Genomic DNA, 17,884 nt, shown 5'->3' with positions numbered 1-17,884 from the left:
CAAAGGCCCTGTCTGTGCTGCTGGAACTGACTGAGCTAGGGTGGGAGTTGAAAGGGCTTCAATTTTTCTCAGCTCCATGAACACAAATTAGTACCCAACCTGCTGAGTCTAGTTCAGCTGCTGGAGACTGAGGATGGACAGATGCATTTCAACCATGCCTAGGAAGCTGCCAAGATGCCATCCAGGCCAGAAAATGTTTCTATGCCCAAATGATGTGGCTGGGTGTGCTGCAGATACTCCAACACAACCCAGCTGTATGCTGCAATCAGGGACGGAGCTAAGTTGCTACAAGGCCACCAGCCTGAGTCTCCCTGTCACGCTGACAAAGAGCCACTGTTATCCTACTACAATTCACACAAGCCACAAAACCCCACCTGTACTTACCTTGCCCAGGGCGATGGAGCAGGCGGCCAGGCCAATGAGTCCTCCCTTCCGGCTGTGGGGGTGCAGGGAGAGCGCAAACTCCTGTGACAAGATCTGGATCACGTGCTTGATTTGAGATGTCTTGGCCTGAGCGACAAACTCTCGCACCAGCCTGGGGAGAGAAGAGGAAAGCACACAGGGGGCTTTAGGTTCTGCCCGACACAAACGCTGGGGGTGTCTCAGCTCCCCATGGCTGTCAGAAACAGGGAATTTTCCCACAAAAAATATCAAAGAAAGAAACACCAAAAAGGGAACACTGAAGGAACCCACAAGTGAAACTAGAGGTCCTTCCTCCTCCCCACTCAAATCCAACAGCTCCTTGCTGTCCTCCTGCTGTTCCCAGCATGCAGGCTCCTTTACCATTTGTGAACTCCAAGCCTAAGGTAGACTCCCAAGGGCCAATCACTGCAGCTGTGTGCTTGCAAAGAAGTCACCAGGTCTTCAGACTCCCTCTCCAACACCCACATCATGGCACAAGAAAGAAGAGACCTGCTCAGCATGCAAAAGGAGCATGACCAGCAGGTCAAAGGAGGTGATCCTGCCCCTCTACTCTGCTCTCATGAGACCTCACTTGGCGTATTGTGGTGTCCTCAACATAAAAAGGACATGGTACTGTTAGAACAAGTCCAGAGGAGGCCCATGAGGATGATCAGGGGACTGGAGCACCTCCCATATGAAGACAGGCTGAGAAAGTTGGGGCTGTTCAGCCTGAAGAAGGCTGCTTGGAGACCTCATAGCAGCCTTTCAGTATCTGAAGAGGGCCTAAAAGGATGCTGGGGAGGGACTATTCATTAGGGACTGTAGTGACAGGATAAGGGGCAACGGGTTAAAACTTAAATAGGGGAAGTTTAGACTGGATATAAGGAGGAAGCTCTTTATTGTAAGGATGGTGAGGCATTGGAATGGGTTGCCCAGGGAGGTTGTGAATGCTCCATCCCTGGCACTGCTCAAGGCCAGGTTGGACAGAGCCTTGGGTGACATGGTTTAGTGCCAGGAGTCCCTGCCCATGGCAGGGGGATTGGAACTAGATGATCTTAAGGTCCTTTCCAACCCTAACTATTCTATGATTCTATATGCACTGGGACTGCTGGTGGCTGGGTGGGGAATTGTGGCTCACCAGACCCACACCACTGCCAAGATTTTGGACCTTTCCAGCCACACACACAACACTTCAGCCCCTATTCCATATATTTAAAATTTTAAATAGACTCTCAAACAACACAAACCTCAGCAAAAAGCAGTTTCCATAGGCCATACCTACTCCTCCAGAGAGGCACAGGCAGCTGTGCAGGCAGTCATATAGACAGCTGGAGCACTGGTGGTTCAGTGGTAGAATTCTTGCCTGCCATGCGGGAGGCCTGGGTTCGATTCCTGGCCAATGCAGCACTGCTTTTTCCCCTTTTCTCTGGACTTATATTCATACCCTCAAGACAAGCATCTCAAAATCTAAGCCTAAAGGATCTTTACCTTTATCTTCAATAAAGGCACACTGCCCAACTCCATACAGGTGTGTTTTTGACACTATACTGAATCTCACACTGACCTCTCCCAAATGGGTGCCAAAAGCCGGACACCCACTTTAAAATCCAAGAAAATCATTATAGGAAGATGTTAATGAACTTTTTCCCCAAAACCAGTTCATGGCAGCTCGGTTCTCACCCTGCTCTGTGCAAAGCAGCTGCTCCCTTTCTCCCTGGGGGCATCACACAGCCCTTTCTTGCTCTCCCCACTCCAAAGCTGAGGTCTCCAACAGTTACAGCATGACTCCCTCTCACAAACTGCTGCTTTAGGCAAATGGCTCCATCTCCAGTCCCACTCCAGCAAGAAGAACACACAGTTCTAGCAGCATGGGCTGTTGGGATGATCTGTTTGCTGCCTAGATTTAGTAGACAGAGCTTTGTTTGAATAGGAATAACATTACTAGCTTCCTTCAAGAGTTTTAAAGGCTCGAGATTTAACTAATGAGGAAATGGTAGCAAAAAGTATAGTGCAGCCTCAGAGAAGCTGCAAGCAGCAGAAGCTGCTCCACAAGGAGGTCCTTGAACTGAGAGGCAGCAAGTACCTCCTTGCTCAATGCCACAGGCATGGAAGAGACACTGCTGGTGATGTTCTGTGATGGGTTTTAGCTGATCTAAACCCATGTATTTCCAGAAAGGGTTGGCTCTTGCCTTTCTCTCCCTCACATTCTTCCCAAACTGGGTTTGGGAAAATAAGGGAAACACCCAGAACAGAAGAGGCTGGCTTAGTACCAGTTAGAGGGTTAGTACCTGGTGCATATGCTTGCCCTGTCCCAAGAGCCATTTTCCCCTGCTGCCCATGCACAGCTTCCCTCACAGAATCCTCTCTGTTGAGGCAAGCAGTTCCCACCCCTCATCCTCCCACTTCTCCCACTGACTGCTAAGCAGAGCAGCTTCATCCCCACAGCACTGGCTGCTCCCCTCACAGGCTCACCATAACCACAGCTCTCACCTGAAACTCACTGTCCTGCCTGGGTCAGCCCTGTGCTGGGCTGTCCTGAGGGGATGCTTCAGGAGCTGAGCTGTGAGCTAAGTTCTCAGGCAGTGCCCAAGAAGAACACAGTCCTTCCCAGGCAAAGTTGTGGACCAGAGCAGCACAAAGCACCCAACCCAGCACAGGAGTATGAAGACACAGTGCAGGGCACATATACGGGCAACACTAGACAAGCATGGCCAAGCCTGGGAGAAGGCCCCAGCTCTGCCCAGATAGCAGCGATGCAGGAAGAACTCCAGGTACACCCAGTGGCCACGGCTGAAGCAGGAGCTTCTCATCTGCACCACCAGAACGGAGCACGGGACAAGCTTGGGAGATCCCGGCGCAGAGATGGGATGGCCCCAGAAGGACACAAACCCACCCTAACGGGAGATAAGGCGACACATGATGGGCACCGCTGCCCAGCGCCAGCCTGCTGCGGCTCCTGCCTCTGCCCAGTGAGCCCCCGCTGTTCCCTAGCGCCGGGGAGGAGCCGAGCACCTCTGGGAGAACCGCAGCAGCGGTGGGCCCCCACGTCCAGAGGGTTCCACCAGCTCCGCTTCTCGCTGAATACACCATCAAACCAGGGAGGGAGAATGGAGCCCTGTCAGGGTCACGGTGCCACCCGAGCGCTTCCAGGGGCTCCAGCCCGCTGCTGCCCCGGGGGCGACTCTCTCCCCCACCTCCCCGGGAAGCCGGTGCCATCCCGTGGGCAGCTCCCTGGGTAGGGCGGGACCACGGGCCGGTGCTTCCCCCGAGCACCGCGGCCCGAAACCCCCGAGCACCACAGGCCGGAACCCCATGGGCACCACAGGCAGGAGTCGTCCCCTCACCGCGCTTCCAGTCCCCCCGGCGGCCACAGGCCGGCCTCCGCCGCTCATCCCGGCTCCCCCCAGGCCCGGTCCTTCCCCGCTCTCACTTCTCGATCTCGAGTGCAGCCACCTTCCTCTTTTCGTACAACTTGTCGTTCAGCGCCCGGACCACGGCAGGCGCCAGCGGCGATAAGTCACGCTCGGCGCTCATGGTCCCCCAGCCGCCGCCGCCGCCGGCACCCGCACCCGCCGGCGCCGCACACGTGACCGCGAACCCATATAGTAAGACACCCCCTGGCGGACAGGAGGGCTACCTGCAGCCGCCTCATCAGGTCCTGCTGCTCCACAGTGTAAGAGAGTCCCAGACTGGTTTGGGCTGGAAGAGACTTTAAAGCTCATCCAATTCCAAGCCCCTGAACGGGCAGGGACACCTTCCACTAGACCAGGCTGCTCCAAGCCCCGTCAAAGCTGGCCCTGAACAGTGCCACGGATGGAGCAGCCACAGCTTCTCTGGGCAACCTGTGCCAGGGTCTCAGCACCCTCACAGGGAAGAACTTCCGCCTAAGAGCTCATCTCAATCTTCCCTCAGGTTAAAGCCATTCCCCCTTGTCCTGTCCCTACAGGCACTTGTCCAAAGCCACTCTTAAGGTTATAGCTGCTTTAGGCAATGGAAGCTGCCATTATCCACTGCGTGTCCATCCAGGCATGACCCCACACCTTTACAAGACCAGCTGTGCTGTGACAGTCCAGAACTAGGTGCCCGTACCACACTAACCCACCGGGTGCCTAGGCCCCAGTCAGTACCCCCAGCACACGGTAAGAATAGACAACTCTTCAATAAGCACATTTCCCATTTCTTCTTAGCAAGGAGCAGTGTGTTTTACATAGCGTTATCCAGACAGCTCATTACAGCACATCAGGGGCCTACACTTCCCTCACTTCCCAGTCCTTGCTGCCAGATGATGCTGGGAACAGATTTCCTGGGTCAGAAACACCAGAGTCAGGTAAGATCTGCTGGCTTTTCATATCCTACCTCAGTAACTCCTTGTGCAAGGACTGCACAGTTAAAACCAGGTTTGTGGCATGGGATGTCCCACCTGGGCACACAGGCAGGTGAGCAGCAGAGACTATTCCCCATTTCCAGAGCTCTGGTTGCCCTGAGCAGCCATAAGACAGCATAAAAGAGACAGTTCCATGCCCCAGCATGAGCTCAGATGAAGACATCATCAGCTACGTTACCACGAAGGAGCACGGAAGTTGAGCAGACCAACTTCAGACAGAAGGCCAAGACTAGAAGGGAGCACCCTAAGGAGTGGCCCTGGCTGGAGTGAGGGAAGAAAAAAATAGTCATCAGCATAACACCTCTTCCGTTAAGTTTCCAGAAATCCTCAACAGGGGATAATTATTCCACTAACCAAAGGCTTTTCTACACAATTACTTCTGCAGCTTGGGGTAATGCAGTTGCACACTGGAGTATCTGCACGCTCCGTGTGGCCACGCTTGTAGCTGAAAGCCTTGCATCCCTCTCTTCATTGCTGCTCAACCATTTTAACTCCCCAGCCCTAAACTCTGCTCCTGCAATAACCGCCCACAGTGTCAAACTGCAGTTTCAGGCATATCCCACTACCTGCTGAGGGTGCGATCCTAAAAGGTCGACTGTTCACACTTCAGCTTTGCCCACTAAGAAACAACAGGATGGAGAGGAATGTAGACAGACCCTTCAGAAATGCACACAACCCAATTGTACAAGGATAGCACAGCGTGGACACGTGGCAGATGGAGAGACAGAAGCTGTCTCTGCCCTTCTCAGCTGCCAATTCAACACCTGGGAATGACAATAGTAGTAAACGGAATTCAAGCTCCTTTTAAAATACCAAGAAATACCCACCAGCTTGCTCTTGGCACATGCCTCACCAAAGTGGCAAGAAAGGCAATTCAATGGGCAGCACCTCCAAAGCATGTTTTCAGCAGTGCCTTTAATCCCTTACCACTGATCAATTATCCTTCAAGCTCCCACATTCTATAATGACAAGTGCTTCCAGAAGGTGGCTGGTAACTCATCAGGAGACTACATTTTCTTTCTTTTGCTGTTTCCCTATGGGATTGTGCACATAACGACGGCAAAGCTGTGTCTCCTTTAAACATTTCTTCCTCTGAGCAGCTTTTTCCATGCATGATTACATAAACATGAGATTGTCTCACGCCTAATACATATGCATATCCTATTCCTGTCTAGTATTAAAATTAGCTTTCTGTCATTTGTCCCATTGCAGCGCTAGCACAGTGCCTCCTGTTGGTGGTCATTAGAGGGTCGTGAGGATGAAGGCCTGTAGTTTCCCTTCATCACCACAAATAACCTCTTCCTTTCACACAGACTCAGCAGGGTTTTGGCTCCAATCCAAACCTCAGGTTCGGTACAAGCCGGTTTTGTATATCTTAAAGCAGACACTTCTCAAGCTTGCAAATTTTGTTACTCTGGTTGTCTTTTGTTCCTTTTCTTTCTATGGATACTATATAAACAAGAATGTCTTAAACGTTCATCACACAAGTTATGAATCTTACCTACTACAATTCTGCCTAACAGCTGTAACTCCTACAATTTTGATTCACAATTCTAGCAACTTTGACTCTTACAGTTCTGCTTCGCCAAGCAAAATGACTGCTTAAGCATGCAGGCACAATGTTAACTCTTAACTTCCAGGTATCATCCTAAGATGGTCTCGAACCAGATCCTCTCCTGTGGATCTGAAAGTCACAAGATCCCATTATGAGGGATACAGAACCCCCATCTCCCATGCATGCTTTTCACACCTCCACCATGCTGTCAGCTCTCCTTCCTCCACCCTCTGCCTACACCTGCTCCTTCTAATGCTCCATCTTGCCATAAAGCACCCTCCCTGACTGCTGCGGCTGCACGGCCACACTGCACAGGAACTTCTTCAACCTTCCCAAAGCTTCTCCTGTGAAAACCAGCACAGGTTGGAAGCAAAGCTCTTCACAGTAGAGATCATGAAAGTTAGTTGCCTCTCATTTGTGCTTGTGTGCATTCCTGGTATTCGTTCTTTATTGCATTGAGACATTAATTATTAATTGCATCATTCGAGCGGTATTTTTTCTGTTGACAGCCTGAGACCAAAAAGTTTGTTCCTGCAGAAGGGGCACAAACTAGAGGAGGAGGAATGTGGATCCTTTTGCTAAACCCCCCTCTCACATCACTAAAACCAATGAGAATTTATCCAGTCTGGAGGGATTTCTCCAGCTCCAAACACCCCAAGCCTTAAGCAGGCTTGGAGAGCCTGAAGAAGGGAAGGCTTTGGGGAGACCTTAAAGCAGCTCCAGTGCCTAAAGGGGCCAGCAAGAAACCTGGAGAGGGGCTTTGGGTAAGGGCCTGTGGGGACAGGACAAGGAAGAATTGCTCTAAATTGATGGCAGGGGTCATCAAGATGGGATCCTGGGAAGAAGTTCTTCCCTGTGAGGGGTGGTGAGGTTCTGGCACAGGTTGCCCAGAGAAGCTCTGGCTGCCCCATCCCTGACACTGTTCAAGGCCAGCTTGGATGTGGCTTGGAGCTACCAGCTTTAGTGGAAGGTGTCCCTGCCTGTGGCAGGGAGTTTGAACTGGATGAGCTATGAGGTCCCTTCCAACCCAAATCAGTCTGGGATTCTGTAATACTTTGCTTTCTGGAATATATGGCAGCTACTGCCCTGAGCTCAGGTTTGCATTTGATGATCCATACATTAGGACTTGCCACTAGCACAGGATGTATAAGCAATGCAAGAAACTAGTAAAGAGCAGCTCACAGTTAAAACAACTGGTTATTCTAGTGGGGAGAAACTTTCCTCTTTAAGGGAAATATTCCTTCTATTTATGAGCAACTGTGGTCAAACTTTAGACCTCCCAGCACTGTCTGGCTTTCCTCCTGACTGAACAGGGGAGAAAGGCAATGACAGGGCTCAGGAATTCTAGCAGTCCTGCCCAGCAGTTTCTCTCTGGGATACCCCGGCACGAGTGAGTCTGTGCTCACAAGTGTGCTTCAGTTCCTGCCCTGGGAGAGATGTGGGGCAAATGCTGGGGTCCAGGAGCGTATCCTGTCCCTGCTGCATTACTTCTTTTGTGCCCAAATCAGAGAAAACTCCAGGAACAAACTCACCAACAGAGTTTCAAGCTGACAAGCAGGAATTCTTTACTGCGGTGCTGGGAGACACAGGGGATAGCTCCTCCTAATGTGTATCACTGTATTGCTACATAGGCAATCCTTACGTAGTCACTGGGCATACATACATATTCATGAGGTTACATATGAATGACATCATTTTCCAGAAAGTTTCCTACATGCGTACAAAAATGTGATGGTGGCCTCTGAGGGTCATTTACTTCTTCCAAGGATCTTCATCACTTCTGGCAGTCTTTGAAGCACCAGCTTAAATAACATTACGGACATAGCAATCATCCTGTCCTTCTACTATCAGTTAGTTTAACTGCTCCCACCCTGGACATCTATTAGTCCCAGATACTCCCTATCCTCAGGTCCTGTTTTTCTATCCTGTTTTTCTTACACCTTGTATACTAAGGTCCTACGCACCCAAAACTATGACAACTACCTTCAAGCACCTCGGTTATTTTCCATTACAAAGCCACTGAACATGAATTATTTCACACCATTCTACTTAAGAGTTAGAGACAGAGCTTCCCGAGCATCCTCTAGCTTGGGATACTCGTCTGCCCATTTTGCAGAAAGGTCACACTGTTTTAAATCTTTGCCAGCTACCAGACTAATTACAGATATGGCTGGTTTTAGTTAGCTGTGTGATTACTGCGGCATCCAACTGTGCCAAAGGTGAAAAGCACAATGCGAGGAAGACTGCTTACTTCATCTTGAAGACTCCTGCTCCCATGAGGAAGACTGCTTACTGCATCCTCAAGACCCCTGCCCACGATCACCAGAGAGCAGCGTGCAGACGCCAAGAGGAGAAGACTGATGATAGTAAGTTCCTGGAGCTAGTTATAATATTCCCCGCCTATACGTGGGAATTATGAATATGACTAATGCAATAGCGAAAGTATATAAACCTGTAACAAATCCTAATCACTTGTGCCTCTGGCTACAGTCATACACCCAGTGCTGCTGCTTTTGCTTTATTGCCTGTCCCTCAATAAACCCTGTTATCTTGTTTAGAGGAGTGAGCTCGTATTTCACATCAGCAAACCTTCTGTCCAAAATGGCCGACCGCCCAACGGCTGTCCTGGCCGCAGACCCCGTATTACGAGAGCGAGTGCGCCTTAACGTCACCACGCATGCCCCCTTCCCTCCTGCCTCGTCGTCCTTCGGCTCCTGCACCACGGATGCTGATTGGCTGCGGGCGGCGCCGGCTGCAGGTACCCGGCGAGCAACAGCAGGCTCAAAGGACAGAAGTTCCCGGCCACGCCCAGTCACGCTGACGTCACCGAGAAAGCGGTTGCCCCAAGATGGCTCAAGCTGAGTGACTCCGCTAAACGAGAAACTCGTGTCACTGAAGCAGCCGTGTGTGCACCCACCGCCGCCTGCTGAGCACCGTCAGCAGGTCCATGGGAAGCCGCGGCATCCAGGGTGCTACTATTTTTACTTTTAACCTCTTTTCCCTTCTCTCTCTTCTTCCCTCTTCTTTCCCATACGTTACATAATAGCCCTCAGCAGTGTAATAAAACGACACGAGTTTGGGTACCCGTTACCGTGCCTCGTTTGCGCTTCGTCCGAACTCGATGATCTCGAACCGCTTATCAGTCAGGATTCTTAGACACGGGTGCCCTCTATCCGTAGGCGGGTAAAGCACACCAATAAAACTATAGGCGGGCTCCACTAGGGGGCTCACTGCATTGTGTTTGCTGTGGGCTGGTGTTGATTCGGAGAATTCTCCAGGAGCTCACCAACAAAGTTGAAGTTGACAAGCAGGAATTCTTTACTGTGATGCCGGGAGACACGGGGGAGAGCCCCTCCTAGCGTGTCTCTCCAAACTGCTAAACAAACGGTCCTTATATAGTCACTAATCATGCATATTCATTACGTGCATTCATGCATATTCATGAGGCTACTTATGTATTACCTCATTCTACTAGAAAGTTTCCCCCCGTGCGTACAAAAACGTGGTGGTGGTCTCTGAAGGTCGTTTACTTCTTCCAACAATCTTCATCACTCCTGGCAGTCTCTGAAGCACCTGCAGTACATAATGCTCACAGCAGCTTAATTGGTTTGATAACACTGCAGACATAATCATCCTGTCCTACTTACCTGTTAGCTGCAGCTCATCCCTGGACACCTTCTAGTTTCACATACTCTTTATCTACACTTCCTGCTTTTCTATCCTGTTTTTCTTGCACACATTTTTGTACTAAGGTCATAAGGATCTAAAACTACACCAACTACAATGGCTTATATTATACAAGGATGCTCAGTATGTTCTATAGCTGCACTCTATTTTTTCTCTTCTCTGAAACATGTACCTCAGTTATTCCCAATTGCTACTGTACCAAAGCCATCAAACTTGACAATACTTAGAAATTATTCTATTTATTTACAAAGGTTTGTATTTCATTTTGTGATTTTCTGCCTCGTGTCTCACTGTCAAGGGCCAGGGGCTGAAGCCTTGTGCTATTAAACTGGAACCTGACAGATGGTCCTGGTCCAAGCTCATGAGGCTGCCCCCAGCAGGAGCACCACATGACACAGAGAGGAGAAGGTCACCTCCACTTTGCAGGTGTCTCCTCCAGGCTTCAGCTTTAGCTCCTTGCTGGGCTTCAAACACAGAACCTACCCGAACAAATGAGTGGAGACTATTTCATCTGGCAAGCGAGCTGTGTGGCCTCCCTCACCAGACTCACAGAAGAGGCTTCCAATTCCTGTTCTGTCCCCACCAGCACGGCCCCAGTCCCACTGATTCCCCTCTAGGCATTCCTAGGGAATACCAAAGGTGTTTTCTACCATGTGTCCACCTGGTCACGGTGAGGTCAACTCTGTCTTCTAAAGCTTTCACCTAACTTCCAACAGAGCTGTAACTCTCCCTCTTTCAAGATTCACCTCCCTCACCTTTCCAGATCTAAAATACATGGCTGCATCCTGTTGGATGTGTCTAAACAGGTTAGAGGAATTGCACTGCCTTCTCACTTCTGGCTCTCGGGGAGTCCTGGCACCCAGCTCAGCTGAAGCATTCGCACAGCAAGCATCTGCTGGCAGAGCAGTGCCAGCAGGGAGGACAGGGCAGGCACAGGCAGCCAGGGCAGCCCACAGCTCTCATTACCTACTAGCTCCCAACCACAGCAGCTCATCGCTCCCTGCAGGCACACCAAAGTGCTCTGCAGAGAAGGAACGGGCCTTACCCCAGCTTCCTGCAACTCTGGCACGGTGGATGTGACCCTCAGCCTAAAGGCGAGAGGGGCTGCACTCCTGTTGGCTATGATGACCATCTTCTTCACCATCTGCCCAATGCAGATGTTTCCTAGCTTCACCACCTTTCCTGGTGGATCCACAACGTCAACCTGAGGCGGTAGGGATTGATATCAAGCCAAAGGAAAGAAGGAGAAAAGGCTTTCTGCCACTCTCGTGGCAGAAGCCCAAACCATGGGAGGCTGGGGAAGAGGTGACGAAATGAGAAAACAATGCCAGTTGCCACCTGGAGTTTTGGCCTTTAGATTTCATCTCCCCTTCATTCTTATGCCCCTTCATTGGGCCTCACCAGTCAGTTTCTCACCCAGGGCACACGGAGGCAGCAACAGGCTGTTGTGGCTGTTGTCATCTTTCGGTGTCCGTAGGAGCTGTGCAGAGAGGGAAGAGAAACCATAGACAGGATGAGTTTCTTCACCTTCACCACGTGAGCAGGCTCCCCAGCCAAGCCATCCCCTCCCACATTTTTTCCCCCCAATGGCAGGGATTATCCAAGTCCCTCTGCAGCCTGCCAGCAGGGCTGGCTAACCCTGGAAGGCCACTAGGCTTTGCCCTGCGCACTGCCCCTGTCTCCCGGGCACAAGCCTGGGCATGCTGGAGCGCTGGGAATCTACAGGAGTATGCACAGACCTTCCCCCTCACCTGCTCCTCAGCAAGGTGCTGCTGGTCAGACTCCACTGAGTAAACCTCACTGGGTTCACCTGGCTGTCCTTCAGGAATGACCAGTGGTACTGGACAACCAGTTGCCTGCAGTTGGTCATCTCCATGTAACGCACATCCTTGGTGTCATTCAAGATGCACCCAAAGTCCAGGGCCGTGGTCTGGATCTGAAGATTCGGGAAGTAGACTTCTCCCCAAACAGTGACCTGCTCTTCATGAGGATGCTCCAGGAACTTGATCTTCAGAGCCTTCTCTGCTGGGCAACAACCCACCTGCTTTAAACCCCATGGACGTGTGAAACCCACTTCACCGTAAACACCTTGAGGACAGACCTCTCAGTGCCCAAACAAAAGACTCTCACAGCCAAATGCCTTCCACTAAATAAAGGCAAAACTTGCAGAAATGAACTCCTTTCTGCTCAAACATCTCTGCAAACTCTGTTTTCCTGATGGGTGCCACAGCTACAGCTGCCTCCAGAGCCAGGCTCCTCTTGCTATACAGAGATGGAACATCTTGCTGTCTCTCTCAGACACATCTCAGTGATGTGGAAATGTTGCACAGAAATAAATAATCCAGTCACAGCCTGCTATGGGCCAGTCACTTGCACTGGAAAACAGCCCCAGCGACACTTACCATCTTTGCCGAGAAGGATGCAGGGATGACAGACTGATTGGAGAGGTGGAGGGTTCAGGAAGCATCCTGTAGAACTTGGATGCTGCCAAAATTTAGCTCACTTGGGTGCACGTGGACAACTGGTCCTTCTCCAGTGCTCAATAGATGGATTTTCTGCTCCAGGAGGCAGGCAGGAAAGAGAAAAAAAAAAAAAAACAACAGGGAAAGTTTAGATTGACTGCACAGCTCTAAGGCTGCTTGTAGGCTGAGGGAATTCTGACTGTTTGAAGCTGTCAGGCTTGTGAGGCTGAAACAGGAAGGCTGGAGCAAAGGTGGCACCTGGAGTGGTCCCTGCGGATCTGAAAGTCACAAGATCCCATTATGAGGGATACAGAACCCCCATCTCCCATGCATGCTTTTCACACCTCCACCATGCTGTCAGCTCTCCTTCCTCCACCCTCTGCCTACACCTGCTCCTTCTAATGCTCCATCTTGCCATAAAGCACCCTCCCTGACTGCTGCGGCTGCACGGCCACACTGCACAGGAACTTCTTCAACCTTCCCAAAGCTTCTCCTGTGAAAACCAGCACAGGTTGGAAGCAAAGCTCTTCACAGTAGAGATCATGAAAGTTAGTTGCCTCTCATTTGTGCTTGTGTGCATTCCTGGTATTCGTTCTTTATTGCATTGAGACATTAATTATTAATTGCATCATTCGAGCGGTATTTTTTCTGTTGACAGCCTGAGACCAAAAAGTTTGTTCCTGCAGAAGGGGCACAAACTAGAGGAGGAGGAATGTGGATCCTTTTGCTAAACCCCCCTCTCACATCACTAAAACCAATGAGAATTTATCCAGTCTGGAGGGATTTCTCCAGCTCCAAACACCCCAAGCCTTAAGCAGGCTTGGAGAGCCTGAAGAAGGGAAGGCTTTGGGGAGACCTTAAAGCAGCTTCCAGTGCCTAAAGGGGCCAGCAAGAAACCTGGAGAGGGGCTTTGGGTAAGGGCCTGTGGGGACAGGACAAGGAAGAATTGCTCTAAATTGATGGCAGGGGTCATCAAGATGGGATCCTGGGAAGAAGTTCTTCCCTGTGAGGGGTGGTGAGGTTCTGGCACAGGTTGCCCAGAGAAGCTCTGGCTGCCCCATCCCTGACACTGTTCAAGGCCAGCTTGGATGTGGCTTGGAGCTACCAGCTTTAGTGGAAGGTGTCCCTGCCTGTGGCAGGGAGTTTGAACTGGATGAGCTTTGTGGTCCCTTCCAACCCAAACCAGTCCGAAATGCTGTAATATCTCGCTTTCTGCAATATATGGGACAGCCACCATCCTCCAGCTGAACTGCTCACCCTTTGGGCAAAAGATTGACATGTTCACCTCCACATCAAAAAGATTAAGTTAAGGTAAACTTTGAAACTACAAACTGTTAGCCCAAGGGTAAAAGCTGTGCAAGAAATCAGTAGTTAAAAAGCAGCTCACAGTTAAACAACTGGTTATTCTAGTGGGGAGAAACTTTCCTCTTCAAGGAAAATATTCCTTCTATACAAATAGAAGTTGCTCCTAAGAGCAACTGTGGTCAAACTTCAGACCTCCAGCACTGCCTGGCCTTCCTGTTGACTGTTTACACACATATCCACAACAGGCTGGAGTGGAGACACTTGGTGGCATCCAGGGGATTTAGTAGCAGCATTTCTGTTCACTTTAAGAAAAGCTTAAATTCCTGCAAGTACTTTTAAAATGTCAGCCTTATTTTTCATTGCAGACAGCATCAGCTTCCCAGAAACCCTCTGACATCCTCTTTCATACTCCAAGACTGGACATTTTAAAACAGCTGCTTCAAAAGTCAGTACCATTTGAAAGTTTCATTAACTAGATTTGTTCTCTGTTTCAGCCAGATGAAGCCAGGAGACTACAAACACCATCCCTTTGTCTACATTTTGTTGTCATTGCTGGTGTTGCAAACAACATCTTTCAGCAGGCTTCAGCCCAGGAAGGCTTTGACTCATCCACTTCCAAGCTTGGTGGACAAACAAAGACTCTGTGCTCCAGATGCAAGCGGTGTGCAGACTCTAATGTCCTTGGTGGGGCTTTTGGCAAGGAGATCTGATGGACGGATGTTGCTCGCACATGATGGACCTGACTTTCAGCAAAGCTGCACTCCAGCTCTGGACAGAACATCCCTTTGGCACCGTTTCCAACACAGCGCTCGCTGTAGCTGGTTTCAGGCTGTCCCTGCCTGGTCCTCAACACAAGTTCTAATGAAGCAGCAGTTGCTGTTCAGCTGTAACAAACACAGCAAAGTACAAGAGCGAGGGACTGCTCTGGGTTTCAGACTAGGCTTGGTATCCTGTCTCACATGCCCATAATTAAATGCTGCGTCAGACACTTCCGTACTCACATGTGCAAGTGTCAGACACACCACCTAAGCGGACACCAGCCTCCCTCTTCTCCAGGCATTAGTGTTGCTTAGGCCATGAATCCCTTCTTTCCTTGGAGGCAACAGCCATAAATCATTTTCCCTGGAAGAACCCCTGTATGCTTTACATCACACCAAGATGAGAGGCACAAAGGCACACGGCTGCCCCAGCACTCACCAGTGGGCATTCTTTACTCCCAAACACCGCAACATGAGTGACAGTGTCCTGCTTTCCCGTCACCTGGACTTCCAGTGTGAACGGGATCTCCACCGAGCTGTGAGGCTGGGGAATCCCACGGGGCTCAGGGCTGGAGTACCACGCAGCAGCAGCCTCCTTGTTCTCCTAGAAGGAACAGAATCAAACATGACTTCAGAGTGACCTTTGAGGAAACTCTTTAACATCTACCACAACAGCAACTCCCACACACGTCCCAAAGCCCCTAGGAGAAAGCAGAAAGGCACAACTTAAGATGCAAGACATGTATGGATTCAGCATCCTGAGGGGGTCCAAAAGCTGCTGCCTCCACAACACCCCATCCCGTACTGGCAGCCTCCTTGCAGCAGCTTTTCACACCCCTACAAGTTCTCCTGCATTGAAAGCATCCCCAAGACTAGAATATCATCTGCTTCCTGGAGAGTTTAAGCTGCTTCCTGAAGTTGATCTTCCGGTAGCTTCCTGTTCCCAGCAAACCCTTAGGGTTGAAGACAAACCAGCAACATCTTAACCAAACCGCTTTTTTCTCTAACAAACCCCTAGGTGACATTGGAGGCAAGAGGCAGATGCGATGCCAAACCTGAGGAAGAGCCCAGTAGCAGCCTGGAAGTGTGCTGTCATTCAGAAGGGTCAGCATCTGCTGATAAGGGACTTTGAGAGAGCAGCGTCCAAATGTCACAGCCAGCTGGAGCACTCGCAGCAGGAGAACTACACATCTAGGCAGAGAGAAGAGCAAAAGGCAATTACATTCTGAGACAGTGTTGCTTACTTGTTCCCTTCTCAAGGAGCACCAAATGGAGCATAACACATTTGTCACTGTCAAATAGACATTTGATACCCCTACAGTGACCAACAGCCTTTCATTTCTTTTCACCCAACAACCTCTTGCAAAAGAGGGGCAGACCCTGAGTCTCAGCATCACAAAAGCTGCTCAGTGCCCATGCAGAGCACGGTGCCCTGTCCCAAGTCAGCTTTGTCCCCCTTTGCCCCAGGAGGCTTGCAAGGACCCTCTCAATGGCCCCAGCAAGGTGTGAGCACAACTAGCTCATTGAGCAATGCTCCTCGTTTGGAGCTGGAGCCAGGCAGCTCTGTGCAAGGCAGCACCACTTGCTTGTGGCAGATGCACAGGGAAAGAAGATGGGCTGCAAGGGAAGCACTGGTACCTGGCTCTGACGAGCAGTGATAACTCTGCCAACACCATCCACATCTACTACCAGGGCCAGCTTGTATCTCTTCATGGTATTGGAGCACAGGGTGACCTGGAAGACAAGAGCATCAAATACTTCATCACTCCCAAACCCCATTGTCCATATGCAGTGCCCTCCAGATCTTGTTCCACAGAAAGGAAAGGAAGGATTTAGTAGATCTTAGGAAGATGAGATATCAGGAAGACCTTCTTCCCTGTGCTGAGGCCCTGGCACAGATTGCCCCAGAGAAGCTGTGGCTGCCCCATCCCTGCTGGTGTTCAAGGCCAGTTTGGATGTGGCTTGGAGCAACCTCATCTGGTGGAAAGTGTCCCTGCCCATGGCAGGGGGTTGCAATTGCATGAGCTGGAAGGCCTCTTCCAACCCAAACCAGGCTAGGATTCTATGATGTTTGCCTTGAATTCTTCTGCTGGTTCATGTGTAGAGCACAGTCTCTGGCAGTAACAGAAGTCTTTGGACAATATTTGAATTCCCGAATACACTTTGCAGTCGCCAGGGCAGATGTAGAGCCCAACACTAGTGTACATCTCTTACTCACATGACGCTCAGAGCCAGCAGTGCTAAAGACCCTGCAACATCACTGAAGCTCCAGCTCCACCTCTGAAGCACACAGGCCTGGACTCTTCCCGTACCTGGATATCCAAGTGTTCCTTGGAGCAGACGGTCCCTGTGAAGGGCCTGATAGTAAATTCAGCTGGCTTCTTGGCACCTCGGGCTCTCCTTCTCCACGACAGACCACTGCGCTCTGACACCTGAGCAAAACTGGTCACGCTGAGTGCTCCCGAGCCGTCCCCAGGAATGCGAAGGTTGAAGTTGAAGGGCACCGAGGAAGTGTTAGTGAGGCAGCAGCACAGGGTGCGAGGAAAGCCTGGGAAAAGGACACAACAGGAGTTTATTATCCCGTGATTCCTGGCATGGACATCCTGCTCTGATAAAACTGCGCTTGCACTTCGCCTCCTTTCAATGGCAATTACAGCTGATTGAGAAGCTCTGTGGGGAAGTCGTCCTCAATTAAGTTCCCTTTTATGCTTGTCACACAGAAATGCCCACTCTGGGTGATGCTGAACACCACAATGTCTCTCTCTGACTGTCAAGAGCTCTCGCCTCCCCCAGACCAGCACCAATTCTTTCTCAACGATGACGGTGCATCCAGAACAGTCACTCTGAAAAGTCAATCCAGAAAATCCCTGTCAACTCCACAAACACCCCCACAGTTTTCAAGAGATAAAAGCAGTATGTTGTCATCAAAGAGATGATCCAGGAAAGGAAAGGAAAGGAAGGAAGGATGAAATCGGGAGCCACAACATGATGCAGAGCACTCTAAAGCAGTTTCTTCAGACAGGAACCTTGATGCACCTCCTGGGTTGGGACAACCAAGACTGAGCCCGTGACAGCTCACAGCCCACTTGACTGGAAGCAAACCTGATGCTTGCTCAAGAACAAGCAGGACAGCAGGACCTGTGTCTCACCCTCCTGAAGGAATGGGGACACACAGCCATGCTGCACACTGGCTTTTGTTACCCCACAAAGCCTGACATGGCTTCAGCTTTGGTACTTGCTTTCCATAATGGAAGCCACTGACACAATCACAGCTGACCTGGGGGGTTCAGGTCACATTTAAACTTTAGACCATCTCAGTGAGAAGTCCTTT

The 17,884-nt window shown here is 50.5% G+C and overlaps 2 protein-coding genes and 1 non-coding gene across 7 annotated transcripts in view; 1 reads left to right on the top strand and 2 right to left on the bottom strand.

The window, feature by feature from the left end:
- Positions 1-3,987, bottom strand: part of VAC14 (VAC14 component of PIKFYVE complex) — a 66,891-nt gene extending 62,904 nt beyond the window's left edge. Inside the window, exons 1-2 of the mRNA XM_031051816.2 lie at positions 3,833-3,987; positions 385-535 (exon numbers count right to left, since the gene is read on the bottom strand). Of these exons, the coding sequence (XP_030907676.1) occupies positions 385-535; positions 3,833-3,936 (255 nt within the window). The 5' untranslated portion in view covers positions 3,937-3,987. The remainder of the gene's footprint in view (positions 1-384; positions 536-3,832) is intronic.
- On the top strand, positions 1,736-1,806 carry TRNAG-GCC (transfer RNA glycine (anticodon GCC)). The gene has a single exon. It is a non-coding gene; the product is annotated as a tRNA-Gly (tRNA).
- Positions 3,988-7,889: 3,902 nt separating the features above from the next.
- Positions 7,890-17,884, bottom strand: part of HYDIN (HYDIN axonemal central pair apparatus protein) — a 43,623-nt gene continuing 33,628 nt past the window's right edge. For 2 of the 5 annotated variants that reach the window (XM_034072902.1, XM_031051815.2), the window contains 9 exons: positions 16,866-17,101; positions 16,192-16,287; positions 15,609-15,744; positions 14,993-15,157; positions 12,431-12,583; positions 11,780-12,050; positions 11,367-11,508; positions 11,074-11,232; positions 7,890-9,914 (listed from right to left, as the gene is read on the bottom strand). In XM_034072902.1, coding sequence (XP_033928793.1) covers positions 15,646-15,744; positions 16,192-16,287; positions 16,866-17,101 — 431 coding nt within the window. In that variant the 3' untranslated portion in view covers positions 7,890-9,914; positions 11,074-11,232; positions 11,367-11,508; ... (2 more) ...; positions 14,993-15,157; positions 15,609-15,645. Of the gene's footprint in view, positions 9,915-11,073; positions 11,233-11,366; positions 11,509-11,779; positions 12,054-12,091; positions 12,584-14,992; positions 15,158-15,608; positions 15,745-16,191; positions 16,288-16,865; positions 17,102-17,884 lie in introns of those variants that run through there. The other 3 variants (XM_034072905.1, XM_034072904.1, XM_034072906.1) reach the window with 3 other exon arrangements.

This window comes from Melopsittacus undulatus, chromosome Z (assembly GCF_012275295.1).
Source record: "Melopsittacus undulatus isolate bMelUnd1 chromosome Z, bMelUnd1.mat.Z, whole genome shotgun sequence".
In the NCBI taxonomy this organism is placed as follows: domain Eukaryota; kingdom Metazoa; phylum Chordata; class Aves; order Psittaciformes; family Psittaculidae; genus Melopsittacus; species Melopsittacus undulatus.
This window is presented reverse-complemented; position numbering and strand designations above follow the sequence as displayed.